The 24,890-nt window shown below is 37.1% G+C and overlaps 1 protein-coding gene across 1 annotated transcript in view; it reads left to right on the top strand.

Moving 5' to 3' along the window:
- LOC136863220 (methionine aminopeptidase 1) overlaps window positions 1-24,890 on the top strand; it is a 405,036-nt gene that overhangs the window by 183,756 nt on the left and 196,390 nt on the right. Inside the window, exon 4 of the mRNA XM_067139589.2 lies at window positions 16,225-16,400. Coding sequence (XP_066995690.1) covers window positions 16,225-16,400 — 176 coding nt within the window. The remainder of the gene's footprint in view (window positions 1-16,224; window positions 16,401-24,890) is intronic.

Here is a 24,890-nt window from a genome sequence, read left to right as displayed (position 1 = left end):
AAGGTTTCCACCTATTCAGTACTATTTATTGTTACCTTAAAAATGTTAAATATATTTGATGAAACTAGTTTCGGTCTTGCTAGGGACCACTATCAATCAGAATCAATAAAAGTTAGGCAAGACATGAATTATACATAAATTCAATCACATTCATTCAGTCACTACTGATCTGCATTTAGGGCAGTTGCCCAGGTGGCAGATTTCCTATCTGTGGTTTTCCTAGCCTTTTCTTAAATGAATGCAAGGAAATTGGAAATTTATTAAGGTCTCCCTTGGTAAGTTATTCCAATCCCTAACTCCCCTTCCTATAAACAAATTTTTTGCCCCAATTTGTCCTCTTGAATTCCTTATTGTGATCTTTCCTACTTTTAAAGACACCACCCAAAACTTATTCGTCTACTGATGTCATTCCACTCCATCTCCCCACTGAGAGCTCGGAACATACCACTTAATACCAATATAAATTGTCCGTTATTGGACATTATAATTTTTCCAGCTGAATCATACCTGGTTGCCAGCGTTTTGCTCCCCGTGTGCTAAATTGGGCCCATCAGTTTGTACATAGCACACCCACCAAGACACATGGCTAGTGCATACCGTGGAGGCCACTGCGTAGGCTACTCGGAGCCACCGGCAGTGGCAATGCACTGTGAGAGACTTTCTCTCAGTACCAAAAATTGATGCCTGCTTGGTCACCAGATGATCTTTCCCGCTAATGTGTAGCCATCAAGGCATCTTGGAAGTATACATTCATCTCTTGTTGACGAAGAAATAGAATGTTTCCTCATAAATAGTGATTCTGGAGAGCTTTAATTTGATAATGAAGATGTAGAATATCCAAGTGGTGATATTGAATTACAAGAAAGTGCGAGACAAAGTAGGAATGATGAATTTCATGCAGAATTGTCGCCCCTTCCTCAGATAAATTATTTTTTCCCCAAATGTAAATGATTTTGATAATACCAGTTCTTGGATCAACAATTTTATATTATACTAGCAAGATACCCGTGCTTCGCTACGGTATTATAATGAAATTTATAATTGAATGGTTAACGTTTTATATATAATCCGCCGAAATTCGCGATGTGACTCGTTTTCTGAGAGAATCCGCCAAAATTCGTGATCTGATTCATTTTCTGAGAGATTACGGCAAAGTTCCACCCATTTTTCAATCTTTCTTTCCAGCAATCGATTTCGTTCTTCCCGGGCTAACTCCAGGTATTCCACTCGGTCAGTTGGGTCCCTAAATCTTTGCCATCTTTTCCTATAAACATTTTTAATATGGTTCAAATCCTTGAGGAGATCCGGCGTGGTGTCGTCTTCGGTGCCTTGACGGTACTGAACCCGTGGCCGGACTGCATTCGTAGTCTCTACCCGGCCAGTACCCGTTTCTAGCGTGGTCCGCACATTTGGACGACGGTCCAGAACATTATTATTATTATTATTATTATTATTATTATTATTATTATTATTATTATTATTCATGTTCTGGACCCCACAGCAAGATGCAAGACCGCTACTTGGCGGTAAATTACATCTGCTGCCATTGTCATTGCTGAAAATGTGACCAGCACCATCGTCGCGCGTAGGTAAGTGCGCGAGATTTCTGGCGACACGAATGATATACTTCCGTGCATTATTGACCTTATTATAGAGGTGAACAGTTGCACGGTCAATTTCATTTTTATCGTTTATTTCAAATGTGTTTAAATTTTTATTTATATGCCAGGAGAATCCACTGTAAGCTAACTTCATGCTCTCCAAAGGAAAAGATGGCTCTTGAAAACGAACCCAGGAAAGATTTAAAATGATCAGTTAATGATCAGAATAAATACATTATGAACAGTAAAATCAATTGGTCTCAACGCATTTTTCACCCCACCGCCGTTAAGTTGATTTACCCCCCCCCCCCTTCCCCGCCCCAAAGAGGTGCGTTTCTTTTTATTTAAAGGAGATTCCAAATACCAGTGTTCACGTCTGTTACTTTCAATTTTGAGATATAAGTATCCCCATAAACATACTTACCTTTTTTTCACTTCCTTTAACACTACCCCCCTTAAGTGAAGTTTCCAGCAAAAATACTTGTTTCTTTAATAGTAAAGGATATTCTAAATACCAAATATCACGACTCTAACATGTTCAGTTTTTGAGATATGTGTCTTCATAAAAGGAGTTTAACTCCTTTCCACTCCCGCCCCTCAAGATGATTCTCCCCCCCCCCCCCAGCACCACCACCAAAAAAGCGTTTTTCTTTGTTTTTATAGAGATCCAAATTTTAATTTTCACGTCTGTAACAACTTGAGTTTTTATTAAATGTATGTATTCTCATACAATTAAGTCAATTAAATTTTCAATGCGGCTGTGAGCTTGCATCCGGGAGATAGTAGGTTCGAATCCCACTATCGGCAGCCCTGAAAATGGTTTTCCGTGGTTTCCCATTTTCACACCAGGCAAATGCTGGGGCTGTACCTTAATTAAGGCCACGGCCGCTTCCTTCCAACTCCTAGGCCTTTCCTGTCCCATCGTCGCCATAAGACCTATCTGTGTCGGTGCGACGTAAAGCCCATAGCAAAAAAAAAAAAAAAAAAAAAAAAAAAAATTTCAATTCTTTCACACCCCCCTCCCCGAGTTCATTGGATTTTCCGAGAATACGTGTTTCTTTACTTTTTAAGCAGATTCCAAATATCAAATTTCACGCCTTTAACATCTTAATTTTTGAGATATCTGTAGCTTAATTAAAAGAAATCAACACCATTTTCAGTCACTTTTACACCCCCTTCCTCCACCCAAGTGGTATTTCCGAAAACTAAAAATACACGTTTCTTTATTTTTAATAGAGATAAAAATACCATTTTTCACTTCTGTAACATGTTAAGTTTTTTAGATATACTGTAGAAATTCTCATTTTAAAACTTCACCCCTTTTTATTTCCCCTTAAGTGGAGTTTCCAAAAACAAATCACCTATGTTTCTTTACACTTACAGGAGATTCCACCTACCCACATTTTACGTCTGTAACATTTTACGTTTCTCAGATATTCTGTAGATATAGTCTTTCAAAAAATTCACCCCATTTTTCACTCCTGTTTAACCGCCATTAATTGGATTTTGCAAAAACAAAAAAATACGTGTTTCTTTATATTTAAAGGAGATCCCATATACAAATTTTCAGTTCTGTAAAATCTTCAGTTTCTGAGATATATGTATCCTCATTAAAGGCATTCAACCCATTATTCACTCTTTTACACCCCTCTCGTTGGAATTTACAGAATACAAAGAAATACGTGTTCCTTTATTTTTAAAGGAGATTCTAAATACCAATTTTTACATCTGTAACTTATAAAGTTTTAATATGCAGGCACACATTTTAAAAATTCACCCCATTTTCACCCCCCATTATTTGGATTTTCCAAAAAAAAGAAAAAAACACCTGTTTCTTTATTTTTAAAGTAGATCCCAAATACCAATTTTCAGGTCTGTAATATCTTCAGGTTCTGAAATATAAGTAACCACATTAAAGGCATTCCACCTCTTTTTCACCCTTTTCCACCCTTCCTATTGGGATTTTCCGAAAACAAAAAATACGTGTTTCTTTATATTTAAAGGAGATTCTAAATACTAATTTTTACATCTATAAACTTTAAAAGTTTTGAAATATAGATACACTCATTTTAAAAATTCGCCCCCTTTTCACCCCCCATTAATTGGATTTTCCAAAAACAAAAAAATACGTGTTTCTTTATTTTCAAAGGAGATCCCAAACACCAATTTTCAGTTCCGTAATATCTTCAGGTTCTGAAATATAAGTAGCCACATTAAAGGCATTCAACCACTTTTTCACCCATTTCCACCCTTCCTCTTGGGATTTTCCGAAAACAAAAAAATACGTGTTTCTTTATTTTAAAGGAGATTATAAATACCAATTTCTTACATCAGTAAACTTTAAAAGATTTGAGATATAGATGTACTCATTTTAAAAATTCACCCCCCTTTTTACCCTCCAATTGATTGGGTTTTCTAAAAACAAAAAAATATGTGTTTCTTTATTTTTAAAAGCGGTCAAAAGTACCAATTTTCAGGTCTGTAATATCTTCAGTTTCTGAGATATAAGTACCGGTACCGGTATCCTGATAAGAGGCATTCAACCCCTTTTTCGCCCTTTTTCACCCCTCCTATTGGGATTTTCTGAAAAATAAAATAAAATATGTTTCCTTATTTTTAAAGAAGATTCTAAATACCAATTTTCACATCTATAAACGTTTACAGTTTTGAGATATAGATAGACTCATTTTAAAATTTCACCCCCCTTTTCACCCCCTTACCGAAGGAATATCCAAAAATCCTCTCTTAGCGAGCACCTACATCATAATATGAATATATCTCCAAAATTTCATTTCTTTATGTCCAGTAGTTTTGGCTCGGCGATGATGAATCAGTCAGTCAGTCAGGACAAGCTATTTTATATATATAGATTTCAGTAATAGTATTAACATGCTACGGCTATGGAGCCAAGCTCTGCACTCAGAAGGCGAGTGGGTTCAAACCCACCGTCAGTTGTCCTGTGATTTTTTTTATTTTTTTTTATTTTTATTTTTTTTGTTTCCCTTTTGTACTCCCAAGGAAATGTCGGGACAGTTCCTGTTCATAAACCGCAGCTGATTCCTTCCACTTCCTTACCCAGTTTCATTCACCATCATTTATTTCATATTCATTGTCTTCTCAACTGAGGTTTGAATCAGGAAGGGCACCTGGCCGTAAAAATATGGTGTAAAATATAATCCTACTTCATCCCCGACCCCGTATTGGGCTGTTGGGCAAGGGGACGATACACATTCCATTAATAGTATCAGTAAATATGTATCTGTAAAAGTGATTCTTCCTTAAAAAAAATCTGGCCCAGAGGGAAATATCAGACAGGTAAACATTAATTCAAAATTTAATTTTTTTTAGTGTTATTATCAGCAACAAGACTTAACAGATTATTTTGAACTTCTAGTGTTCCACTGCTTGTTTATAATCATGTACCATTTGGGCTTAGAACTCTTGTTGAGTCGGGTTTGTGACGTCATGCAGAATGGTGTGTTCGCATGCAATTCTGTGCTATTGCAGACACCGCTTGTGCAGGACACAACGTGATAGTCAAGCTAAACATTTAAACTCTGATGTAATTAGTGCAGTTCTTCTGACAGTAATGATATATCATTTAAATAAACAGTTGTACAGTATTTACATTTTACTTTGGACCACTCAGTAAATCAAATATGTATTAATATTATGTAACTAGCACCCTATCTATGTTATGTTAGCCGAGCAGTCCGTAAAAACGGCAGGGCGGTGCGCCCATTAACAAGGTCCTAGGGAGAACACTCACCCCAATGAAGATCTTTCCTTATATTAACACCTAGGTACTTACAATGATCCCCAAAAGGAACTTTCACCCCATCAAGACAGTAATTGAAACTGAGAGGACTGTTCCTATTTGTGAAACTCACAACCTGTCTTTTAACCCCGTTTATCATCATACCATTGCTTACTGTCCATTTCAAAACATTATCAAGGTCATTTTGCAGTTGCTCGCAATCTTGTAACTTATTTTTTACTCTGTACAAAATAACATCATCTGCAAATAGCCTTATCTCAGATTCCACTTCTTTACACAAATCATTGGTATATATAAGAAAATACGAAGGTCCAGTTATACTGCCTTGAGGAATTCCCCTCTTAATTGTTACAGGGTCAGATAAAGCCTCGCCTACTCTAATTCTCTGAGATATATTGTCTGGAAATATAGCCTCCCATTCAGTCACTCTTTTGTCTAGTCCAATTGCATGAATTTTTGGTAGTAGTCTCCCATGATTCACCCTACCAAATGCTTTAGACAGGTCAGTCGCAGTACAGTCCATTTGACCTACTGAATCCAAGATATAGCACATATCTTGCTGGAATCCTACAAGCTGAGCTTCAGTGGAATAACCTATCCTAAACCCGAACTGCCTTCTATCAAACCAGTTATTAATTTTGCAACAATGTGTAATATAATCGGAAAGAATACCTTTCTAGAGCTTACATGCAATGCATGTCAAACTTAACCGGCCTGTAATTTTCAGCTTTATGTCTTATCACCCTTTCCTTTATCCCTTTCCACCCTGAGATTTTTCTTCGAAATTTGAATTCTTTTCTTACTTCAGTGCACATAATTTTGAGCCTAGATTTCAGGAAAAATAGTAAAAAAATTATTTTCTCCTCCGTTCATGTGGAAAACCACCTGCATGATCGTGCTAGTTAGGGTTTAATTGAGCACATTTCTTTGCTGAATGACACATGTTGAAAATATGAAATTCTGTAATTGGATGATTTTATTAACAGTAAATCAAATATATGAAGTAAAATAGGTTATAAAACATCAATATAGGACTTATATAAACAGAATATTCTTTGAAAAGTAGTCTTCGGTTCGATGCCGGTTGGGAACTCGGTAATTGACGTGTAGGTAAATGATTAGAGAATGATTATCTCCTGCTTGTTCTTCCTCTTCATCAATATCGCCACTGTGATGAGAATCATCAGAATCATTGCCTACGTGTGAAGATATAGGATCAGGTACCCACTCATCATCACCATCATCTTCACTGAGTAAGTCCTCACAATCAGATGCACAAGTTAAATTCACTATTTCTTCATCTGATATCCCTGAAATTCATATAAATACATGTATTTTGTATTCACATAAGTATACTAATGCTTAATTAGAGAAATCAACCCAGAATACTAATGATCACTTTTGAGGTTAGAAATGCACCATTACCTCAAATTAAACCCTAACCTGCAACATCGTGCTAGTTACAGATTGACAGTTTATTATAACTGCTAGGTTCAAAAAGTAGCATTGTTAAGGATATGTATACCTTCTATGATGATTCTAGGATGTTTTAAAAAGATTCACAATGAAATCAATATGTAAAAGATAATAAAAAGGGACAATTTAACTTGAGGCTGCATGGTATGTTTTGTTTACAAAAGTTTAAACACATATGCTGCCTCCTTGTGCCCAACTATCGAAATAAAAAACAACTGCAATACGAAGCGTGGAACCCACACGATCATTGCAGCCCCATGTGACGCAGGGAAACGGGCTAGTTTTCTTTTAATAAAATAAAAACCCAACCCACACGATCGTGTGGGCTCGGGTGGAAAGGGTTATACACAGGGGCTACTATAGCAACTCTCCATTCATTTGGTATAGCTCCCTCATGCAACCAATAATCAGATAAGTACTTCAGGTATGGTACTATATCCCAACCCATTGTCTTTAGTATATCCCAGATATCAATTCCAGCCGATTTTCTAGTTTTCAACTTTTGTATCTCATTGTAAATGTCATTGTTATCATTTTAATACTTCTTTAGGATTAGTCACCTCCTCTATCTGGACATTATCCTTGTAACCAACTATCTTTACGTACTGCTGACTGAATACTTCTGCCTTTTGAAGATCCTCACATACTGTAACGGTTCAAATCCCGTTACAAGATGATATCTGTATTTTTATTATTGTATGATTTTATCTGGATTTTATTATTATTATTATTATTATTATTATTATTATGTCAGTATTATTATTATGTTATCTGTGATATTGTACTATTATTGTAATTATCCGTTTTATTCAATTTTGCAATTGCCTGTTGCTTGCAAGATTGCACTTAGATGTATACATATATACGTATGTGTAGTATAACACTCAATACCTGTACAGTGAGAATTGTTGTATATATCAGAGATTGGAAGTGACGTTGTTATATTGCGACACCAGTGGCGATTCTGCCAAGTCATCGCCAAGCCATGGCTACGTCATTGTATTTATTTAGAATATGCGCGCACGGACTCGTCGCCGCGGGGCTATTTCACCACTGGATGTAATATTTGTCGCGTAGGTGGGAGTATGTCATTGTTATTTTTGGAGATTACGTAGCTGTGTCAACCAAAGTCTATATAAGGTGGGTGCACATTGTAGCGTCAGTCATTACTTATACGGATGCAGTACAGTGAAGTAGTCTACTAGATCAAGAGGCCTTGGTTGGCCAGTCAACCAGTGTGAACGAGAGATGGAGAAGACTCAGTGAGCCATTATTGGTCATTGAGAGAGTGAGACCAAATGGTTGGTCCGTCACTTAGTGGAAGACGCGGACGCAAGGCTTACCAAGGAGTCAGAGAGGGCAACCCTGGACCTACCAAGAGGTCATACCATATTGACTTACAAAGAAGTCAGATGATATGGAGAAGAAGCAGTCGCAAGGATGTATCACCACGTTAGGCGTGACACATCTACAGTAAACACCAGAGCAATGGATTACGTCGTAATTACACTCAAAGTGTTGAAGGTACAGTCAAGTGAATCAGTGAGGGAAATATTTCGTATAAATTGTTAAATGTTCGGTCAAGAAGAATTCAAAATCATGCCTAGTTTCTGTCAGTTGCAATGTCATAATTTCATATTCTCATCTGTTTTATCGCAACAAGACTCACTATTTTTTTGATATATTATTTAAAGAATATATATATTGTTCTATCAAACGAATTCATAGTTTCATTTCATTGACGGTAAAATATCTTAACCTCAAAATTAATGGGGAAACCGAACGCCAATCTCCTTTTCCCAGAACTTGTATGGTATGTTGTCAAAAGTAAGCTCATTACCCCACACCCTAGAGATGGTCAAGAGTCTCATTGTATTATTGCTGTACTGAGTGACAGCTGGCGCCCTTCAAATAACGTATGTGTAAGTAAGCAGGTAACAAGTAAGTGTGAGTACAGGGTTCGACGAGTGTGTATTTTATTTAATGAATGTTAATTTTCATAATTTCCATTATAAATGCAGATATTCAGATTTTCAATTAAATGCAGAGTTTGATATAAGTTTCAAAATTCAGTCAGACAGTAAGGAAGTTCTCAATACACACTTCCCTTGTTCATTACTTGGAACTTCTGTCTTAAAGTACCTATACATACCCTTCCATTTTTCACTAAAATTTTGTGACTACCAGTTATGCTTGCTGTCATGTTATCTTCAGCTGACTTCTTTGCTAGATTCAATTTCCTAGTAAGTTCCTTCAATTTCTCCTTACTTCCACAGCCAATTCTAGCTCTTATTTCTTTCCAATCTGCACCTCTTTCTTAGTCTCTTTATTTCTCTATTATAAGAAGGTAGGTCTCTAATATTCCTTACCACCTTTAAAGATACAAACCTATTTTTACATTCCTCAACATTTGCTTTAAACCCATCCCAGAGGCTTTTAACATTTTTATTTACTGTTTTCCACTGGTCATAGTTACTTTTTTAAAATTCCCTCATCATGCCTGCTGTATCAGCCATATGGTACTGCCTAATAGTCCTTCTTTTAAGGCGTTCCTTTCTATCACATTTATTTTTAACTACGACAAAAACAGCTTCATGATCACTAATACCATCTATTACTTTGGTTTCTCTATAGAGCTCATCTGGTTTTATCAGTACCACGTCCAGGATAATTTTCCCTCTAGTTGGTTCCATCACTTTCTGAATCAGCTGTCCTTCCCATATTAGCTTATTTGCCATTTGTTGGTCATGTTTCCTGTCGTTCGCATTACCTTCCCAATTGACATTTGGTAAATTCAGATCTCCCGCTAGAATAACATTCCTTTCCATGTCGTTTCCCACATAGCTGATTATCTTATCAAATAATTCTGAATCAGCATCAGCGCTACCCTTTCTCTGTCTGTACACTCCAAAGACATCAAGTTGCCTGTTATCTTTAGAAATGAGCCTTACACCTAGAATTTCATGTATGTCATCTTTAACTTTTTTGTAGCTTACAAATTTTCTTTCACCAGAATGAATACTCCCCCTCACACCATTCCTATCCTGTATCTATGATACCCACTCCAGTTCCGTGAGAACATTTCTGCATCCATTATATCATTTCTCAGCCATGATTCAACAATACCGGGGCCGATGACCTTCGATGTTAGGCCCCTTAAAACAACAAGCATCATCATCATCATTCAACAATACCTGGTGGGTATATATCTATTAAATTACTTAATTCTATTCCTTTCTTTACAATACTTCTACAGTTCAACACTAACATTTTTAGGTCATCCCTACTTGACATCCAGATCCTATCACCGCTCCCTAGACCAACCCGTTTCCCTGAATGTACTTCGTAATTACCCTTCCAAACAAATTTCGTAATTTATATGTACCACTGCAGTTTAAGTGAAGGCCATCTGAGCGCAGATCCCTATCTCCTACCCACCCATTAGGATCTAGAAATCTCACTCCCAGTTTCCCACATACCCATTCCATAGTCTAATTTAAATCCCCAACGACCCTCCAGTCAGTATTCCTCCTATACAGTATTCCGGTGATAACAATCTCTGCTTCCTTAAACTCCACCCGTACTGCATTTACCAGATCCCACACATCCCCACCTATGTTGGTACTTATACCAGCTTGCCTTACATAGTTGACAATGTGAAACACTACCACCTACTCCTTCCCCTCCTCATTCTCTTTTACTTTCCTTAACATCTGCCTCAACCTAATTCCTGGATAACACTCTACCCTAGTTCCCTTTCCTCCACACACTTTCCTCACATGTCTAACAGTGAAATCCCCCATGACCAGAGCCTCAACCCTACCCACTTCATTTGATCCCCTCCACTCCCAATCAGCCCTATCTTTCCTGACAGCTGCAGAAGCTACTTCCTCCTCCCTTTTCTCCCTCCCATGACCCTGTTACACCTGTCTTTTCCTATCCTCTACTCTACATTTCCCTTTCCTACCTTTTCCTTTCTTCCTATTTCCACACATCTCAGCAACAGTTCCCTGTTCCTCATGTTCCCTCTGTTCTACCTGCAGTGACGCGTACTGATTTCTCACAGATACCTGTCCTGAATTCTCATCCTGAATAGAGCCCTTAGGCTGCAATCTCCTTCCCCTTAGAATATTAGACCACCTGTCTTCTACAATTCCCCCCTTTCCTCCCCATCTCTCTTTTACACCTACTGTATCCTGTACATTTTTTGAGTGAGGCTTGCCTCCCTTCCCGTCTTCTGAGAGAATCCTGATTATCTCCCTCAAACTCCAACTCCTCCCGCATACTCCTCAATGCCTCGCTACACCCACAGTTCCTACACTTGCACTCCTTAGTCATTCTTTACAGAATAATGAAAAGAAAAGGAAAAATAAAATAACTTATTGTGTGCAAAAAAAAAAAAAAAAAAAAAAAAGGAAAGGAATATAGTCTAGGATAGTACACAAAGATCACACGACAATAACGTAAGTAATATCCTACTACACTACAATACTACTTAGTCGTACACTATTTTTATCCTAGAACACCACAACAGGATAAAAACTGCCGTTAATTACTGAATACTAAAAGAAATACACTTGAATTACACAATTCTGAACTGCAGTTAAGCCTATCCTAAATTACAACTACAGAATTCTAGTAAGAGAATTTCTATGGATACCCCTACTATACTACACAAATATTTTACAATAATAGAATAAGCACACTAATTTCTAATAAGATATTACTTGTATACTACTGTGCAGTACACTACAATAATTTTAAACTACGTTCAGACGTATCCTAATTACAGTAATGTATGTTACCACTAAGCACAAACAGAAATGAAAATTGCAAGTTGGAAATTTGCAAGAACTACTCAAAGATTACCAACAAAGCTAAATGCTTAGACAGGTTATTATTAGTACTATGCTCTAATATATACACACGAAAGATACACACACAAGATACATGCGAATATAGCAGGCAAGATACGGTACTATCTAAATATATCATATCTACACTACAATTCTCAACTAAAATGTGGTTATATGATTTTTACCACTGGTGGATTATTATTATTTTCCCCACTACGCGGGACAGAGAATCTCTGAGTTCTATTTTCTACAAATATAGCCACGCCTTCAGTCGCTCTCTTTGTTAGTCCATTTGCACTCATTTTTGCCAGTAGTCTCCGATGATCTACCCTATCAAATGCCTTAGATGGGTCAATCGCGATACAGTCCATTTGACCTCCTGAATCCAGCATACCTGCTATATCTTGCTGGAATCCAAGTTGAGCTTCGGTGGAATAACCTTTCCTAAACCCAAAGTGGCTTCTATCAAACCAGTTATTAATTTTGCAAACCTGTCTAATATAATCCGTTTATGGCGCAAGCGTGTGTTCTTGAAATTCAGTGCAAGACAGGTAAAGATTTGGATGTGAAACACTCATCACAGTCACATGTCTTGTGTAAGTTCTCAGTATTTTAATGGCCGGTTTCTGGTACACCACAGTTACCTGAGAGTTACCTAAAAGCGTTTGTAACTTTAACTGTGCTGTTAACTTAAATGAGTTCCTGGAATCTTAAATCCAGATTTATAAGCCCTGGTAATAAACAGTACTGTTATCGTCATGTTTAGTACCTCTCGTCCTCCGATAGATGTCTCTACGCAAATGTTTTTAGGGTTATTTTGGTAATATCTAGTTACTTTTACTAACAGAAGTTTTCTACAATGAAAAATGGTTGGCAAATACGTACACAGTCATGTCAATCAGTCTGATTCAGCATGTAATAATCTCTCATAATATGAAAATACGTACGATCTAATGATGCAAAAATTAGGTATATATATATATTACTTCCTCTTATTTCTTATTGACAGTATGCAGACATCGTATTAAATTTCACCTTGAACGTTGTCGTCAATCAGACTGAGAACTTCAATCGAACGTAGCGAGCTAACCCTGACTCAGGGTGTGAAGTGTGTTGAAACAGACAAGAAGATGACAAACTACAGCTCTCTGCAAGACTTTTAATTAAAGAAGTCCAGATGTTTTATGTTTATTAGGAGTCCGTGAGACCTCACGTCACCGGTTAAAGGATATAATAGCATTAAAAAAGCAATGAAAAATCAATATTTATTATTCAGCAGGTTAATATTAAATGCATACCGGTACCTAAGATATTTATTATTTGGTACAAATGTAAATATTATTGGTAAATCCTCCATAATTTCAGATTGTGTTCACTACGGTAACTGTTGGTGGGACTCATGATTCAAAGCATGACGAAAGAGATCTTAACATTATAGCTGCGCTGAAAGGTCAATTAGAGCCTGATGAAAATCTGTTCGACTCGAGTTCTATTTTATTTGACGATTTCATTTCCCGTATTGGAAGATGTATCTACAGTAGAGGCGCCATGCTCCGAGGAGATTATAACCTAAACAGCTGGGACAGATGACATCATACAAGTGTAATCAGCGACTAAAGACAGTGATAACATGGAAGTAAACGTACTAACCGAAATATTGTCGAGTCCAGCACACCCAAGCACGTTAAAACTACAATGAATGGCTGTAAATATATTATAACCACTTCATTATCACTTTCTAATGTTTACGAAAGTAATATAACACCATGTACGAAACGGTATGGAGTGGCACCTCATAGCGGTATTTGTTAGAATCAGGTCTAACATAGAGGTAACTACAGCACTAGCTGCAGTTACCAGTCTTTGCGGAGATAACTGTGAAGAAGCCGATAACTGTTATTTCGGAAACTCGTTTTAAACATATCGCCATGTTAAGTCACTGGTAACTACCCATCTACAGATAACTGTCATTTCAGAAACCGGCCATAAGTGTTTCACCTGGTCTTCTGTAAAGTGCATTCTTCAAATTGGAAGAAAATTGAGAACTTACACAAGACATTAGATTGTGATGAGTGTTTAACATCTTAATCTTTACTTGTCTTGCACTGAATTTCAACAACACATACTTACTTGATAAATTGTATCAATAAATCAGGTCTTGCCTTAACTTTTATTGATTTTGACTGATAATCGTCTCTAGCAAGGCCAAAACTAGTTTCATCAAATATACGTGACTTTTTAAAGGTTACAATAAATAGTATTGAATAGGTGGAAACCTTTAGCTTTTGTGTTGCATTATATTGCTCTTCAAGACGGAGTAATATGAAATTTATTATCTATGATACCTTAGAATAAGCTGACTTGAGCAAGTCCGTGGTCTGGCTGGCCTTTGAGCCCAAGTTGACAGGTTCGATTCTGGCTCAGTCTGGTGGTATTTGAAGCTGCTCAAATATGCTTGCCTCATGTTGTTAGATTTACCAGCACATAAAAAGAACTCTATGGGACAAGATTCCGGCACCTTGGCATCTCCGAAAGCCGGAAACGTAGGCATATCCATTTTAAGGCGACTGGTGGAATTGATTGTAAGTGGGATACAGTTGTTACGATTAGTCACACCCCTTGTTCAACATTGTTGCAGGTATGAATGCAATTTCTCAGGAATGAAAAGAGCCATATAGACTTTTTTCTGTTAGATGTGGATAATTTTATCTTGTTAATGAGGCTAAACTTAAAGCTTTTTCATCAGAGTAGTGTCACATATGAGCTTCTTGTTCTGTATTGATGATATGTACGAATATAGCACTGGTGGGTGTTCCTCCTAATCAGTACAAGTCAAGTTGGTACTCAGTTACATTATTATATATATAAGCTCAAACTGTTATTCACATTGAGTATTTCTTATCTGCATTCATATAACTCTAACAAGAGTGTTAGCCAATGCATGTTTTTTATTTAATTTTTTTTTTGCTATTTGCTTTACGTCGCACCGACACAGATATGTCTTACGGCAACGATGGGATAGGAAAGGCCTAGGAATTTGAAGGAAGCGGCCGTGGCCTTAAGGTACAGCCCCGGCATTTGCCTGGTGCGAAAATGGGAAACCACGGAAAACCATCTTCAGGGCTGCCGACAGTGGGGCTCGAACCCACTATCTCCCGATTACTGGATACTGGCCGCACTTAAGCGACTGCAGCTATCGAGCTCGGTGCATGTAGATTAAAAAAAAAAGAATCAGCCATCTGGGATTCATATTCCCCGTAAGAATGGAGGTCTCAAAACTGTGATTATGATATCAGCAGACATGTAAAACTACTAGTCAGTTTGCCTGCTTGTTTCCTTCCCAGCCTTGGTACTTCCTAATTACAACTACATTTTAGTAACACTGCAGTAACACAGATTATCAGACAATTCACACACTGTAAGTACATTTGGCCATGTAGTCTCGAGTCGGTAAAATGAATGACAGCTTGAGGATTAATTCACTGGTAAATGTGTCATCAGCTTTGTATTCGTGCCACATAAGTTGTGCATGCATTTCTTCCATTCGTTCATCTGAAATTCAAAAGTACTTTCTAAACTTTTTTCGATCTAAGAAATTGAATATTTTTAGCTGCTCCTTTCTGTCTTTCAACTCTTTACTCTTTCTGCATCATCTATTTTGTTAAAAATAACTTAGATGTTTGTAAAGAAAAAATGTTAATTTCTCTCTCTAAAATTTTCTGCTGTAGAATTTTAATATACCTGTTTTGACTGAATTAATTCATGAGTTTTAAAAAGAAATGGATGTTGTTTGAAGTTCTTGTTAACAAATCACGAGGACAAGATGATTATGGGAATAAGAACACCTGGTTGTTGATGAGTTCGCTCTGTCAATATTTGTAATAACCTTTGTTAATTGAATCAGTCATCGATCTCACATGTTTTGAGAATCTCCTTATTATCTAAGACACTTTATCAATGTTACACTTACAACATTAATTGCTATGAATCTGTATCTTAACACTTAAACTTTTTCGATGTTCACTTAAAGTTGCTGTGTCTGTTTTTGCCTTAATGCTGAAAACTCACTTTAAAAGTTTTTATAAATTGGCACCATTATGAAATGAATGAAGTAAAATGTAGAAAACTTGTTAAAATCTATGGTCTTGATTGCTCAAGTTACTGAAAAACTTGTAGTCCAGCTATGATGATAAAACAACAGTTTTATTCATAAATTAGTTTTGACAGACTGAAGAATCTAACAGTTATAAATGGGATATTGAATAAGTTTCTGACCACAAGCTTGAGAGGGCAGACACATCAACAACCCAGTGTTCTTATTTCCATGAGCTTAGTCAGTGTGGACCAATATAAGGCCAAGATTGGTAAAATTTGTGGACAAGATGATTAGTATGTTACTTATTAAACAATGTCTGCTTTGTGTGGTCTTAATTTTAATTTATGAATTTAAAGCAAATGTACATAATTATTATACTTCACTTGTTTTACCGATAGCTCTTCTGTCATTTTGCAGGCACGCTGAGACCATATCCTCAGGCTGCGCGTCGAGTTGTCCCACCTCATATTGGGCGTCCGGATTATGCTGACCACCCAGAAGGAATTCCTGTCTCTGAGCAGGCTGTTCGAGGGTCATCTCAAGTAGTTGTTCTGAATGATGAAGAAGTTGAGAGCATGCGTGTTTCTTGCAGGGTATAAACATTTTATTATAAAATTTAAATTTTTTTATGCCCTAAAATCCTGAAGTACTTTAATAGTTGTGCAGTAGATTGCACAATGTGTTCGTGAGTCATATGATTGTATACTGGGGTAGAATTAATCAGAAAGCCTTGAAAAGCATTAAATTACCCTAATTTAGTTTTTCTCGAGTGTTCTGGCTTTTGGTTTTCTCTTCAGAAGAGTAGAAAAATGGTGGTGGTGTCATTGTTATTAATTCCGTACCTGAGAAGCAAAAGGGCTTATGTCCATTTTGTTAATTTTACAGTATAAGCTAAAAACAGTAACTGGCTGCACATTTATGCCAATTGCTCGTTATACAAATGCAGTAGAATTGTAAATGTGTTATATATTTTTATTCTGCATATCATATAGTTATGTAGATGTGAAATAAATTCATATTCATATATTCCAATCTAAATTTTCTTGGGAAAACAGTGAAAATGGACATACACCCTTTTTTCTTCTTAATTCCTTATTACACTTCTGGATGCTGTAAAAGTAAGTTAAAACGCAAATAACTGTGTGTAATGTCAATTTATACCTGTTCTGTAGCTAAATGAACAAGAGAAACATAATATAGCACACACAAAATGTTATAATTATCACATTAAGACAACTTTCACAACTTTTTTTCACATTCATTTTGTCACTGAAGTTCTGCGTAAGATAATAATTGTAAATTACTTCCTCCCGAATGAAATGTTCTCCAGAGAATTTCAATTTATATCTGTACAAGTATCACTCATCGGTTGGATATTCGTCTTCTTCTCCATAAGGGAGGTCACTGTAAGATGCACTGTACTGCCATGGAATCCACTGAGTTAATGTTTGCAGGTCCGTGTATTTTGCTGAACTAATGGGTTTGGGTCTGCTTTGTACGGTTGGAATTTTCGTTCATAACAAGAGAGCATTTCTACGATGTCTTCTGATATCAATTTCTTGAAAACGGGTGTCATTTAAGGATGTCTTGTAGGCAATAATTCCAGGTTTGTCGGCTGAAATTTTAAGCCATACAACTTTTGTGATTAGGAACATTTCACCAGTAGTAGATTTCTTGCGATTTGTGAAAGGGGATCGAGATGTTTCAGTTAAAGATGTGAAATTTTTGAAATCGCTACATTGCATTTCATGGACTACTAGTGGCTTCTTTACCTGGCATGTTCTGATGAACTGAGCCCAATCACATGGTACATTGATCTCGAAATTGGTGAGTTTCGACTTTTTCCTTTCAGTGGTTGAATGAATACTGTCCACTTCCATGTGTGTGTGACATTTACAGTGTGTAGTTTTGTCATCTTTCTTCTCTCTGTAGAACTACCCATTTCTTTACGAGTTCTGTGTTTATTTTTTGGAACTTCCTTCACCAAGGTTCTTATCACCTACATTTCTGGTCTCAAGAACTAGACTCCTTCCAAAAGGCCTCAGGTATGTTTTTCCGTTCCTCTTCAGTTAATTTCTTGGTTTATTTCATTCTACACTTATATGGAGGCTTGAGTGTACGTGCTGGGACTTCCTTCCAACCCTTCACTGATTTATAAGGTGCCCCAATCAACCTGTTTCTTTTAGCACAATTTCTTTTTCAACTTGAGACGTCTCGGATCCTTTTTCTCCCACGACATACTACTCCTTCTTTTACTTTTCCATTAGTTGCAGGTAACTCGCATGTCTGAGTTATTTTGACATTCTGAAACTGAGAGAAACTGTATAATAATAATAATAATAATAATAATAATAATAATAATTATAATTATAATTGGCATAATGTTACGGGTACAAAAAATCAAACGTACTGTCTACAGAAAGCCCACTACTTTCACTGCCTTCAGGTTCGTAATTTGGGTCCAAGTCGTCTGATGCAATGTCATCCTGCAAGTCTTCTATATGCTCTTCATCCACAGGTTTCTCATGTGAACGCTTGCCGTCCAGTGTCTCTTCACTTGAGAATATTATTTTCTTACGTTAGCAATATGCAATATTTTTAGTGGAAGTTTAGGAGTTAAATTTAATGTTAATAAATAGCACTAAAACAGTAATAATAATAATGATAACTCATTCCTGGTTGCCAGCGTTTTGCCAAGCAGGCATCAATTTTTGGTAAGGAGACTATGTTGGCATGTACATGTAATGCACTGTTTATTTATTTTTTAACGAACTGTTCATACTACTAAGTTACATTATCACTGTTTTTCCTTCATCTCATTTTCTCCAATAGAAATGAAATGGCGTATGGCTTTTAGTGCCAGGAATGTCCGAGGTCATGTTCGGCTCGCCAGGTGCAGGTTGTTTGATTTTACGCCCATAGGCACCCTGTGCTTTGTGATGAGAATAAAATTATGATGAAGACAACACATACACCCAGCCCCGGTGCCAGCAGAATTGACCAATGATGGTTAAAATTTCCGACAATGCTGAGAATCGTATCCGGGATCCCTGTGACCAAAGGCCAGCATGCTAACCGTTCAGCCGTTCTCCAATAGAGACATGATTGAACTGTTGAGGAGTGTGTTTGAAGTTCATATTACAATTACTCAGCATTGAATTAATGTATTACATTTTGAACAAACAACATTATTAATATCTTCTTTCCTGCTTTAATTTATGCTAAAGATAATGGGGGTTTACATTTAAAAATATGTAACTTTGTGTTGAAAATTATTCTTCCTTACATTTTAATTAATTGTATCCAGTAATTTCAAGAGCCGCTCTCCTTCCGTGAAAGTTGTTTTTCAAAACGCCTTGTTATTTAAGAAATATTGCCGGTAGTAATGTTAGGCGACTCGCCCTGTATAGGTGAGAATGGCTTGTACGATAGATAGAGTTGAGGTTTGGATATATTTTCTTTGTATAGTATATTTGGAATTTTGATATAGCCATACATATTATTTCTCTAATTTTCATCTTCAGTAATGCATTTTTCAATAAGATTCTCCCGATAAGGTCGTAAAGACGCACAAAAAATAAAAATTCAAAGAAAATTACAGCGGGATTGCATATTAGCTACTATACTTTACCGTAGGTGTTCACCGTTTGACTTCTAGTGATGGCTGAAGGCTCTCTTTTCTGAGAAAATATAATTTCTGTTCATTATCTTCATATATCTTGCTATTTGCCCACCTAGCATATTTTTTAAATATCTGTTTTGGAACTGCTCCTATGCGATGAATATCTCTTTTGGAGTGCTATAGAAATGTGTAGTGTTATATTGTAGCAGATAGTAGTTGTAAAGACAGGTAGGCGTTATACCCTGAGTGGCCAAAAGTCATGGGAAGGGGTGTCCCATTAGAAAATGTGCCGTGTATGACCCCTGAGCATTGCGGCTAGCTACGGTGTAGCTGAGCAGTCTGTCGCAGACACCAGTGTTGTGAAGATGGCAACACGTTGAGAGTTAACAGACTTTGAACGTGGGATGAATATTGTGCATGGGTCATAGCATTGCCGAGATTACACGCGAATTTGGGTTTCCGAGGTGAATAGTGTTGAGGGTGGATCTTCAATATCGCAGAGAAATTGTCACCAGCGTAAACCGCCACACGGATAGACCACAGGTGTTTAACGAACAGACATCACGTCACCTTTGCAGAACCATACTGGATGCTCGACGGGCTACTATGAATCAGAACACCACCCGGTTGAATGTTGGGAGCCAGGAACCCTTTCTACCAGGACTGTCTAATGAGGCAACTGCACCGCATAGGCTTCACCAGCCGATGACCAACTCATGTCCTTTTGCTGACACCTTGGCAAAGAGCCCAACGACGTGCATGGGCTCACAAACATTGGCAATGGACCATGGAACAGTGGCAGCCTGTGGTATTGTGACCTTATATTGGGGGATGGAAATGTATGACCGTTCATGGATGGTTCTGACTAAAAGGTTCGAATAAAAATATGGGTATGCCACGGCTGGTGTCATCGGAGATCCATGAAAATCCACATGCGGATTTGTAAGTTCGTTGAATACCGGTCACATGTTACAACGTTTACCATAAGGCTCTTATCGACATCAGAGGAATACATATCTTATAACTATTTGAAACTATCCTAATTCTTAATCTATAAATAAGAACATCTAGAATGTATTTTGTTTAGAAGGATATTCCGATTTAATTAAACCATCTTCTAATGAAACATAATTAACAATAATAATTGAAAGTAACAATATGATCGGATAATAAATAAAATTGAATATGACAATCAACACATTTGAATAAATATCTGTATGCTTTCGTTGGTTGTTATGTCCTTCGCACATAAGGCATTATAATATCGTACAAATAAAGAAACATGTTGATCAATTTAACAGTAAAATATCTCAATTCATCAAATCCACCATGATAATCTGCTGAAGGCTTAGAATATATGATTATTAATTTTTTACCTTATTCGTTTCCATCCGCCGATAAGAATAAGATAGGAAAACATTTATATCTGTTGTACCGGCAATTTGACCAGTAGCTCTTTGAAAAGGAGCAGAGGGCCTTAGGAGCTGGACAGAAAGGCACGATAAGACAATAATGCCTGAAATTTATTTCATTAAAGGGACTACTTGCTTTACTTCGTTAACAATATGCCTTAAGAACCATGAATGATACAAGCGTTTGCAGAGTAGTACAATCAACTAAGTTCTCACACATACTTAACCCATTAACATAGTAATACATAACAGAGGTGCCCAGCCCCCATAAAATAAGATTTCATCATTTTACAGTATTCAACTCCTCAATAACAAGTTAGAACCTGCTAATTCTAGAAAAATCTGGCATTAACAATCTAGTTAAAAACACTTCATTTAACAAAAGGTAAGGAAAGCCCAGGGCTAAACACACCAAAGGCAATAAGAAAAACCTAAGGCTTTCCAAGATGCACTAGCACCTTTCACACTTTGAGAGAGTAAACATATGAGAAGCATATACTCTTTTACCAACGTTAATTACAAGCCTTCGAACGTTAATATGTAATTGTACAGTTTAAGGTCAGTTTAACCACATTTACATTTATTTGTCCTCCAATTCCATAAGGATGAAAACCTAAAGAAAATATAAGTCAAATTTGACTGAAATACGCCTTTAAAGCGCTTAACTTAACGGGGGCTTCACTTGTACAAATTATGTGTACATGTGGTCAATAAAATAATTTTCGACTACCTCAGGCCCTTCCCAATGTCTAAATTGTACAGGAAAACCTAAAGATCTCGCATTCTTACCTCCATGCCGGAGATTGCCCAGTTAAAGCCGCTGTGGGACCAGCCTGCAACATGCAGCGTTCAGCTCAACACCCAGAATGACCATGAGCACAGTCAATGTCATCCTGCCCGAGACTGGCCAAGGTCACGTGCTAAAGTGACTCACCTCTCATTGGACGGCCAAGAGGGGCGAGGAACTCTGCCGTAGTGCATGGAGGGGAGGGACACCAAAATGGAGGGGGCAAATACTCCAGAGCGGGAAGAAATTCCCAATTACCCGGAGCCATAAGGGACAAGGGCAAAAATCACTTTATTATAGGTAGGAAAGAATAGAAGCCAGTAAAACATACAGTACATTCAAACACATACAAATTGAGATAAACAGTTCACAAACACTGTTTGCAAGCGTAATACAAGAACGGCCAGCACATATAAACGATGAAGAGGGGGGAGGGGAAAGTTTTTCACGGTACAGACCTACCCACCTTAAATGGAAATTCTAAGTTCCCAAGGAGGGAATTAGATATTTTTCCACCAATAGAGCATGTCAAAGAACAGATCAGACTAGCTGATGTACTCTTGCTTCGCTACGGAATTCTACATTGTATACAGAATTCTAGGTTAGGTAGTGTACACCTTGTGAGCAAGATTGCATGAAATTGCATAGCTCTTAACATTACCCTAGAAAGTTACGGGGAAGTCACCAAACATTTTTTCTCATATGAAGACTGAGTTAGGGAATTTTCACTGTAATGGTAGACCTGCTTCCATACCATCAGTCACAATCAGGTTGGGGAGCTTTCATTATAATGGTAAACACTCATTCTACACCTGCCTTTTTACATCCTCAGAAAGACTCTTAATGGTTTTCCCAACTGAAATGAACATATATTACAATGACGTCAGTAGGAATGGCGCGATTAAATGCAATGCTTGCATATGAAAGACTCAATCAAATGAAAAACCACATATTTTCTCACTTTTAATGAACAGGACTAAGCTGCCGATCTATCAGTCCAAAGTTCCAGAGCTAGAATAACCAAGCCGCAGACGGCCATGAGCCGTGAACACTGTTCGTCCCTCTTCGGCGGAGAGGGGGTGGAATAATGACGACTCCAAGGGAAAAACTATGCCCTTTTACTAATCTGTTTCCTAGGAGTGCCCGATGAGTCGGAAAGTATCAATTCACTACACTGATGGCGGAAAAATATAATCTGATTTGGAGACAAAATTTCCTCCAAGCCAGAGGAGAAACCCCCTCTTCACTGCTAATTTGGAATAAAATGAATGTAGAATTTAATAAAAAAATGAAGAGGAAGAAGCTTTTCTTAAGAAACGGCTCTTTTCAGGGTTGAATTTGAGTTATTTAGTGAATTGTGGTGCTATAATTTGGAATAGGCCTAAATTGTTATTCTAGAACAGGTCATACTACTACTCTACTAAGTGAGCCTAAGTATGCCCACTGCTCATTCAAAACAGCGCATCAGAGTAGGGATCGAATAGCTGGGATACTATGATGAACCAGTGTGTTACGTACCAGCTGTATCAGAAAATGTATGAACCAGAGGAATGGCATGCTAAAGAAGAAAGTTTTCTAACTCCCTGGCTATTTCCTACCATATTCAGTCAGGCTATTATACTCTGTACGCAGCAGTAATCACATCTATCGGAATAGAGAGGCAGCATATGAGACAAAGAACATCACAACAAACAATGGTCATTGTAATGTTATTGTTGATCAATGTTATGCGCTTTCAATATTGTAGGCTTTCATATTTAGTTTTCTTCCAACTCTGAAATACCACTCTTATCATAGTCGGTGCGGTAAAACTGAATAAAACGTAAATGACCGGAAATTTTATTCTCTATAACTTTTATGTAGTACTTTCGACAGGACGAATAACATATGTATTTAAAAATTGCATTTCATCCAGTGTGAATAAAATTGTTTATAGCTTAGACTGAAGCTTCTTATTCCCTGACTCTATGTACCGTTTTTCATTAAATTCTGTTAACCCATTTTCTCGTGGCGTTGATATGGACTTAGCAACAAAAATACAAATTCACGAATATCTGTGTTATCATAGCGGTATGATAAAAATGAATAAGACATAAATGGTCAGAAATTTAATTTTATATAACTTTGGTTATGTAGTATTTATCAATACGACCACTAATAATATAATTATTTGAGAATTACATTTTAGGCCTTCTTCTAAACTACCATTTCACTCATCGTGAATTAAATTATTTATAGCTTAGATTGTAGTGGCTCCTTCTCTGACTTTGCATACCAATTTTCAATTAGATAGGACCACTAATAATATAAATATTGAAGAATTAAGTTTTGGGCCTTCCCCTAAACGACCATTTTGCTCAGTGTGAATAAAATTATTTATAGCCTAGATTGTAGAGATTTAGTCCTCGACTTTGCATACCAATTTTTATTAAGATACTGCTACTAATAATAATTACAAATATTTGAAAATGAAGTTTTAGGCCTTCCCCTAAACTACCATTTCAATCAGTGTGAATAAAATTTATGGCCTAGATTGTAGCGACTTATTCCCCGACTTTGAATACTGATTTTCATTAAATTCTCTTTACCCGTTTTCTAGTGATGCATGTACATACAGACAGACAGAAATTACGGAGAAGTAAAAAGTGCATTTCCTTGTCACTGTGGACATGACTGATACAGAAATACCATTCTTTTAAAATTCTGAGCATTGTACAGACAAAACTCTTATTTTATATATAGAGATGTAAAGCTTTTCAGGCGTTTGCTCTATTAACCAGCGTTTCGTCTTAGGTCTGACACTAGACTCATCAGAGTGGGATGTGTCAGACCCTACCCACTGACGCTGGGGTGTATGCAGGTGAACTTAACAGAAGCCCTATATAAGAGGCACAGTTTGATAACTGCATTCGGGAGATAAAACTCCACAATGGAATTATTGCCCGCCTAGCAATTCCGAATGGAAATTCTAAGTTCCCAAGGAGGGAATTGGATATTTTTCCACCAATAGAGCATGTCAAAAAACAGATCAGATGTAAAGCTTTTCAGGTGTTTGCTCTATTAACCAGCGTCAGTGGGTAGGGTCTGACACATCCCACTCTGATGAGTCTAGTGTCGGACCTAAGACGAAACATCTGATCTGTTTTTTCCCCGCCTTAAAGACGAAGTCGGGTTAGAAGTTCCGATGAAAGCTTCGATATTTAACACAGGTTCAGTCATTCTTAAAATCTCATGAGCAACAATTTTAAGCAAGCACATGAAT

The sequence above is a fragment of the Anabrus simplex genome, chromosome 2 (assembly GCF_040414725.1).
Source record: "Anabrus simplex isolate iqAnaSimp1 chromosome 2, ASM4041472v1, whole genome shotgun sequence".
NCBI classification, from domain to species: domain Eukaryota; kingdom Metazoa; phylum Arthropoda; class Insecta; order Orthoptera; family Tettigoniidae; genus Anabrus; species Anabrus simplex.
The sequence above is the reverse complement of the archived record's forward strand: the minus strand, read 5'-3'. Positions and strand labels throughout refer to the sequence as shown.